A 6,925-nucleotide genomic window follows, 5' to 3' on the forward strand; every position below is an offset into this window, starting at 1 on the left:
TGTTCTATGTGGGGGGAATGCTCAGTTTTGCCTAGTTTATGTCAGACAGATTAATTGATTGAACTGCAAATCACATTTTTATAATGTCTGATATACAGTTATCTGTTTGTAGTATGGATTTGTCATCAAATGTTGTTATTTTAAACAGTGCTTGACCTTGCTGCACAGAAAAAAATATTCTGATAATAAATTTAAATCCAAATCATGGTTGATTAAAGCCACAAAGTGAAAAGAAGAGAGTTGATGTATAGTTTCCTGGTTTTGAACTTATTAAAAACACCCACAACCACTCATCATCATTTACATCCTCATGTGGCTGCAGGTTCATATCCCGAAGCTGCATCAAAGCTCACTTTGTGCCCTGAAATGCCTGTTTAAGTAGTGCCCTGCATTAATTGAACGTAATTTTACGTCTGTGTACTGTGAAATGTTTTTTACTTTTGTCTAATGTTTTCCTGTGCACACAAATGTTTAAATAAACGTTAACTTAAAAATGAGAAAATAAATATTGCTTAAAATGAGATGAAATGTGTGCCATCTATCCTGCTTTCTAATATCATAGGTGCTGGTGGACCATGGTTGACAATACACTTTCGTTATACAAGCTATTACAAAAGCAAGAATTGTATTTTCAGCATACGTTTCATATTTTACCATAGCCTCAATTCATCCATTTACTGTTTGGAAATGCACTTTATGACAATCAAAGAAAAGCCTACAGTTGAATGCATCCTCTAAAAAAACTAAAAGAACCCTTAGAGGCAGCGACTTTAGAGGGAGAGAGGTCCAGCAGGAAATCTTTCAGGCCTGGAATTACAGATTGCTCAATGTGTAATCAGATTGCTTCAGCAGAGAAGTTGAATCTCAGCATGTCTTGGGTCACTGCCTATCCACTGGCAAGGTGAAAGAGCGACAGCTTCTCCAGCAGATAGATCATCATGTCTCCATGAGATGTACGTATATATGCCACAATTGTAGCTGTCCACCTGGAGAGAACATTTTAATCTATTGTATTATATCACAGAAGAGGCCTCAGTGCTGAACCCAGCACCAGTCTAGCCATCCCAAGAACCCTTCAAGGCAAGAGCTGAGTTCAGCTCTCACAAAACCAGAGACAGGATCAGACCAATAAATAGAGCTGAGATCCCTCAACTGTCTGCATGTCGGCATAATATCTTTTTACTGGTTTGCATTTTTTGACAAAAGCTTCCCTCCTACTGTATGTCATCTTACTGTACGTCAGAGATAGGATGCTCTTACACAGTGGTCTTTAACTCTTGTCGAAGTCTTTTCTGTGGCCTGCGTGTACAAAATAATCTTTTTTTCACTTGCAGGATATCATCCTAATTTCATCCTAGCCTTATTCCAGTAAAACCTAACAAATGAACACATTTTAATGGGTTACTCGTATGTTTTAATCTGGTATTAAATAATGATAGACATATTATCATGAAAGAACTCAGTACCACACACTCATGTTGTGAATTAGGACTTTGTTTATTCACCTTTTTGATGTGCTCAGCCCATTAAAAAACAATGATAACATGTTAAAAGGATATTAACGTTTTAATATTAATTCAAAAGGACTTAAATCAAAAAGGTGAAGAATGTGCATATCATTAGCGTTATACTGTATGTTGCCATCGTATCTATTTCGGAACCTGAGATGATTTAGGGTAAATTTTTGTTCATTACATGTTTCTTGGTGTTTTTCTCTGGCTTAAACAATATGATGAAACACTTTGGAGCAAATATACACAATATGAGTCCAAAACTGGAGGCCAGAATGGCAAATATCTCCACAGCCACAGTAAATTTACCAGGAGAGCTGACATATGCTGGGATAAAGGCGATCCAGACTGCACAGAATATCAGCATGCTGAAGGTGATAAGCTTGGCTTCATTAAAACTATCAGGTAGTTTCCGAGCGAGCACAGCTAACACAAAGCAAAAGACAGCCAGTAGGCCGATGTACCCGAGCACAGCCCAGAACCCAATAGCTGAGCCTAAAGCACACTCCAGGATGATTCTCTCCTTGTATGTGGTTAGGTTTTTTCTTGGAAATGGAGGACTAAGAACCAACCAAAGAGTACATATTATAACTTGAATGAAGGTGAAAGACACTACAGTCATTCTTTGCTGTGGAGGACCAAACCATTTCATGATATTATGACCTGGGAGAGTGGCTTTGAAGGCCATTAACACTACTATAGTTTTTCCAAGAACACAAGACATACAGAGTACAAAGGTGATCCCGAACGCTGTGTGACGCAGCATGCAGGACCACTCGGAGGGTGCTCCAATGAAAGTTAATGAACATAAGAAGCAGAGAGTCAGAGAGAAGAGCAGCAGGAAGCTCAGCTCAGAGTTGTTGGCCCTGACAATCGGGGATGTCCTGTGACGATGGAACACAGCCGCTGTTATAATGGCAAGACAGGCACCACCAACTGAGAATGCCGCCAGGATGATTCCTAGGGCCTCATTGAAGGAAAGATACTCTACAGGCTTGGGGAGACAAGTGTCTCTCTTTGCATTAGGCCAAAATTCCTTAGGGCAAGAAAAACAATCAGGGGAATCTGAAAAATAAAACAAAGAGGGCTTTTAGCAGTTGTAATGTATATTTGATGTTGTACAGTATATAATAATAATAATGCTAATATAATGCTATATTATGCAGTTCTTAAAAAGTGCATTGGATATTTTGGGCAGTCTCAGATGTGTTTCAGAGTGAGAGAGGACAGGGAGCCAGTGGAGGATCTAGGGGACAGGGTTGATGTGATCACAGGACCGAGAATGGATGAGCAGACAAGCAGCAGGAAAATGATAGGTAGCATGTATCCAAAGACTCAAAGGACAACCTTATTTGCTAGGTTATAGTGTCAAAAACTTAATTGAAGGCAAAACTCTAGGATCAGGAATGGCGCGGCCGCTAAAATGTGCCAGCATTCTCTTAATCTGCCATATGAAAAACAATACCTGTAGCATTGCTAATCTCTCCCTCAGGACACGGTATACAATCATAACAGCAGATGGGCTTTCCTTTTTGCAGCACTTTACGAGTTCCTGGAGGACAGCTGTCAGTGCACACTGACTCAGGCACCTGGCACATAGATAGAAACAAAAGTCATACATATTCAGTTGTGCTACGAAGCTGAGGATTTAAGGGATAGGTTCACATTAATAAACACATTGAGACTTTATACACTTGTTTTAACGTACTCTTATTTGTTTATTCGTTACCATATTTAATTGAACATTTTCATATTTCTAATTTCAAATTGTCTGATATTATTGGACTGTGTTTACTGTCTACTGTTACGCACCAATAGTGAAAAAAAGCAAAATTACTTGCAAGTTACTTGGCAATAAACAGCTTCTGATTCTGATTATCCAGCAACGTTTTTGTAAATGTTCAGTGGGCGAGTGTGTGCTCTTGATTTGGGGAGAGTATAACCCATAGAGACAAGCAGAGAGTACCTGTGCTTATGGAACTAGGATTACAATTTCACAACATTTGTTGTCTTCAAAAGTTAGTCTTTTTAGCACAAATTCTCTACTTGGGTAACTGGCCCTTTGTCGTGAATCAGCAAGGGAACACTTTCTTGGAAAATATAAAAGAGTTATACTAAATGTACATTATTATATTACATTATTTATTATATTGGAATAGTATTTGGGATGGATCTATTCAAGGTCGTTATATACTGGGGGAAAATTGCAGTGACCAAAAAGAGTTGTACACATATTATAACGTTTAATGTCACTTAAGTTGAAATTTGAATATATAATTATTTTTTTTAGCTCTTTACTTTTGTGCCACCCTCCACCCAGGTGAGGTTCTTGTTGATACGGAGTTCCTGGCCCACCGGCAGTGAGGCATCGTAGTGCCCTACTGTCACCAACTCAATGCTGCCACTCTCCGTTTCTTGCCAGTTAACCAGCTCGTATGTGGCCACAGGATCCCCGTTGGCATCAAATGAAACATCATAACTGTTTTGTGAAAAATGTACATTTTTCAGCTGGGAAAGAACCTGTGAGGACGAAGTAAAAGAAGACAGAGAGGGCGAGAAATTAAACCATGTGAGATAAAATGAATATTTTATTTAAAAAAAGGTACACTATAGCAAAACATGTACAATAGGGTGTTCACATATTTGTTTGAACTGACCTGTTTGGACTCTATGCTGGTGAATTTTTCAAACTGAGCGTTGGAGTGTGATTCCTGAAGCACTGCATTATGAATAGCATGTGCGATTGCATAGACAGCCTTGTACACCATGTTAGTGATTCGGAGCTGAGATGTGTCAGTGTACGGGCTCCGGATAGTCTCTATGTCTTCAGTTCCGTCACATGAATTCTTGTCTGTGGCTGATCCTAAAACACAGAAAGACAAAAGGAGGATTTTTTTAACCTTGAAAATGATATTATAACATTATTCATCCGTATATATTTTTCTTTTTGTTTTATTTAACTTGCCAAATGTCCCTAGCAAAAACTCTTATATTTACATTGCTATAATTTATTAGTAAAACATTATTTTGCTTTATTTCTCAAAGCACTGTTTGGCAGACATTCCTTGTTTTTGAAAGTTGCTCTTTCAGTTTGTATACGGCCCTGATTTTTCATTTTACCTTTATGTAACAGCTCAGTTATCAGACAATTAGTCAACTGCATACAAGGCAAATAATGTATTTTCCTTTAATTAGATACTGACAAGATCTGTTTTAATGTGTTTTGAATAAATAAATGGTATGAAATCACTGTCAGACAGAACACACACAAAGACCCAACTGTAAGTGTCTTTTATGTTAAAAACTTTCTCACTTTTTTCCAGCCTGCAGTTGAATGCATCCTCCCAGAACTCAGTGAGCACTGGAGAGGCAGCCACTTTAGAGGGAGAGAGATCCAGCAGGAAGTCCCTCAGACCTGGGATGACAGATTGCTCAATGCCAAATCCGATTGCTCCAGCACAGAAGCTGAACCTCAGCATGTCTGGGTCAGTTACCCAGGACTCACTGCCTATCCACTGGCGAGGTGGAGAGGGCTTTAGCGACAGCTCCTCCAGCAGAATCCTAAAGTCTCCAGAGGTGGTAAATGCCACAACAACCAAAGCTGTAGACCTGGAGGAAAATTATAGTGCATTGTATTACACAAATGTGAAAATAAAATATATTTTAAAAATGCATCAAGATAATTAAAAAACAGATATGAAATCCTTTAATGTTTGACAAAAGAATAATACAATCTTCCATCTCATATATGAAAGAACATTTTTGTGGTTTTGTATCCAGAAGGTCAGCGTGAGCACAAAAAACCTGCGGATAATTTCAGCTACTCTCTGGATCCTGCTCCGTGGGTTGGTCCGGTAGAAAGATTCGGAGTATTCTACACAGATCCCCTCTTTTTGGGCCGCGTCCAGGAAAGACGCCATACCATTGTTTCCATAATCCGAGTCCGATCGGATAGCCCCTATCCAAGTCCAACCAAAATGTTTTACCAGCTTTGCCAGCGCGTCAGCCTGGAACTGGTCACTCGGGATTGTTCTGAAGAAACTCGGGTACTGCTGCTTATCAGACAGACATGCACAAGTGGCAAAGTGGCTCACCTACAGGAATACAATAGTGTAATTATGTCAGAGGACGGACAAAAAGTAGCACTAGTGAATTAAACCCATTGTTTGCAGAAATTCAATATATTTACTTGAGGAATGTTAAAGGGCCCGATGATGCGCGACATGCTGATGGATGGCGTGGACCCAGACTCACCAACAATGGCCATCAGCGCACCAGATTGCGAGCAATTGTCATCGGTGTAAAACACCGGGTCCAGGCCGCTTGAAAGCTGAAATGCCACATGCACCGCCACGGGCACCGAGGCGCACGAGTCGTAGATCTGATAACCGAGTTTGATGCCCGGCAGCAGCTCCGTGCTGTTGTTAATCTCCTCGATGGCGAAGATCATTGCGCGTGAAAAGCGCAGTTCACGGGAATCAATGCTGCACACAGACACCCATGTCACTGTTTAAAATATGGCCTACATATGATGAGGACGATTCAGTATTTTACTAGAAATACATAATTTAGGAAAACTTAAATTCAAATTTATGTACAACAAGTGATAGCTGCACTGCATCTGTGATCCACATATACATCAAAGATTGCCTGAACACCAAAATAAAAAAAACAGTATTAGATATTAGTCCAACAATCCACATGAATTTAATTCACAATTCAACTAAATCTAAACTCTTAATTTATGTTTATCCTGTTAAATATGTAGTTGATAAACACTTTATTTCAGTTTAAAAATAAATAAGAAGTTTATTGTATTGTTCTTTGTTGGTTTTTTACTTACTACTATTGATGTAAAAGAAATACCTGCAATTTTACGGCCAAATATTGTTAAGGCACTTTATGTAAAAAATAAAATATATATTATTACAATCACACCGTACAAATCAAAACATTTCCATGCTGACAGAGTAACATCCTCTTAACCCCACATCTCCCTCTTACTAACCTCCCTGTGCATCTGAGTGGCTCAGGCATGGTGGTGTAGTTATGCTTCACTGTGTGCACATAGTGGTGTATGGACAAAACACCACCAATCACGTAGTCACCATCCATTGAGAATGCAGGTAGACGAGTATTACCCTGGAGCTTACATTTCACAGAAGAGGCCTCAGTACTGACCCCAACACCAGTCCTATCCTCTGTAAGACCAGCCCGTTGTTTCACACCATCCACAGAACCATTCAAAGCAAGAGCTGAGTTCAGCTCATCTAAACCCAGACACAGGATCAGACCAATAACGAGAGCTGAGATCTCCATCCCTCAACTGTCCACATGTGGGCATACTGTGTTTTCACTGGTTTATATAGATTTTCAGACAAAAGCTTCCATCCTTCTACTGTACGTCATCTTAC

The 6,925-nt window shown here is 39.5% G+C and overlaps 1 protein-coding gene across 1 annotated transcript; it reads right to left on the bottom strand.

Moving 5' to 3' along the window:
• Positions 1-1,671: 1,671 nt before the first annotated feature.
• LOC129097160 (extracellular calcium-sensing receptor-like) lies at positions 1,672-6,641 on the bottom strand. Its single transcript, XM_054605912.1, has 8 exons — positions 6,520-6,641; positions 5,701-5,995; positions 5,316-5,605; positions 4,825-5,120; positions 4,169-4,374; positions 3,810-4,031; positions 2,977-3,100; positions 1,672-2,576 (listed from the first exon to the last, which is right to left on the bottom strand). Exons 1-8 carry the CDS (start codon positions 6,624-6,626, stop codon positions 1,672-1,674), a joined length of 2,445 nt encoding a protein of 814 aa, XP_054461887.1. The 5' UTR covers positions 6,627-6,641.
• Positions 6,642-6,925: the final 284 nt, after the last annotated feature.

The sequence above is a fragment of the Anoplopoma fimbria genome, chromosome 1 (genome assembly GCF_027596085.1).
Source record: "Anoplopoma fimbria isolate UVic2021 breed Golden Eagle Sablefish chromosome 1, Afim_UVic_2022, whole genome shotgun sequence".
NCBI classification, from domain to species: Eukaryota; Metazoa; Chordata; class Actinopteri; order Perciformes; family Anoplopomatidae; genus Anoplopoma; species Anoplopoma fimbria.

What these genes read in the sequence shown, in the direction of transcription:
- LOC129097160 (XM_054605912.1), bottom strand. Translation starts at nt 6,626, where the DNA reads ATGGATGGTGACTACGTGATTGGTGGTGTTTTGTCCATACACCACTAT. An exon ending in GGCCCTTTAACATTCCTCAA is followed by an intron (nt 5,606 to 5,700) that starts GTAAATATATTG and finishes GTATTCCTGTAG; the next exon opens with GTGAGCCACTTTGCCACTTG. An exon ending in GTAGCTGAAATTATCCGCAG is followed by an intron (nt 5,121 to 5,315) that starts GTTTTTTGTGCT and finishes ATTTTCCTCCAG; the next exon opens with GTCTACAGCTTTGGTTGTTG.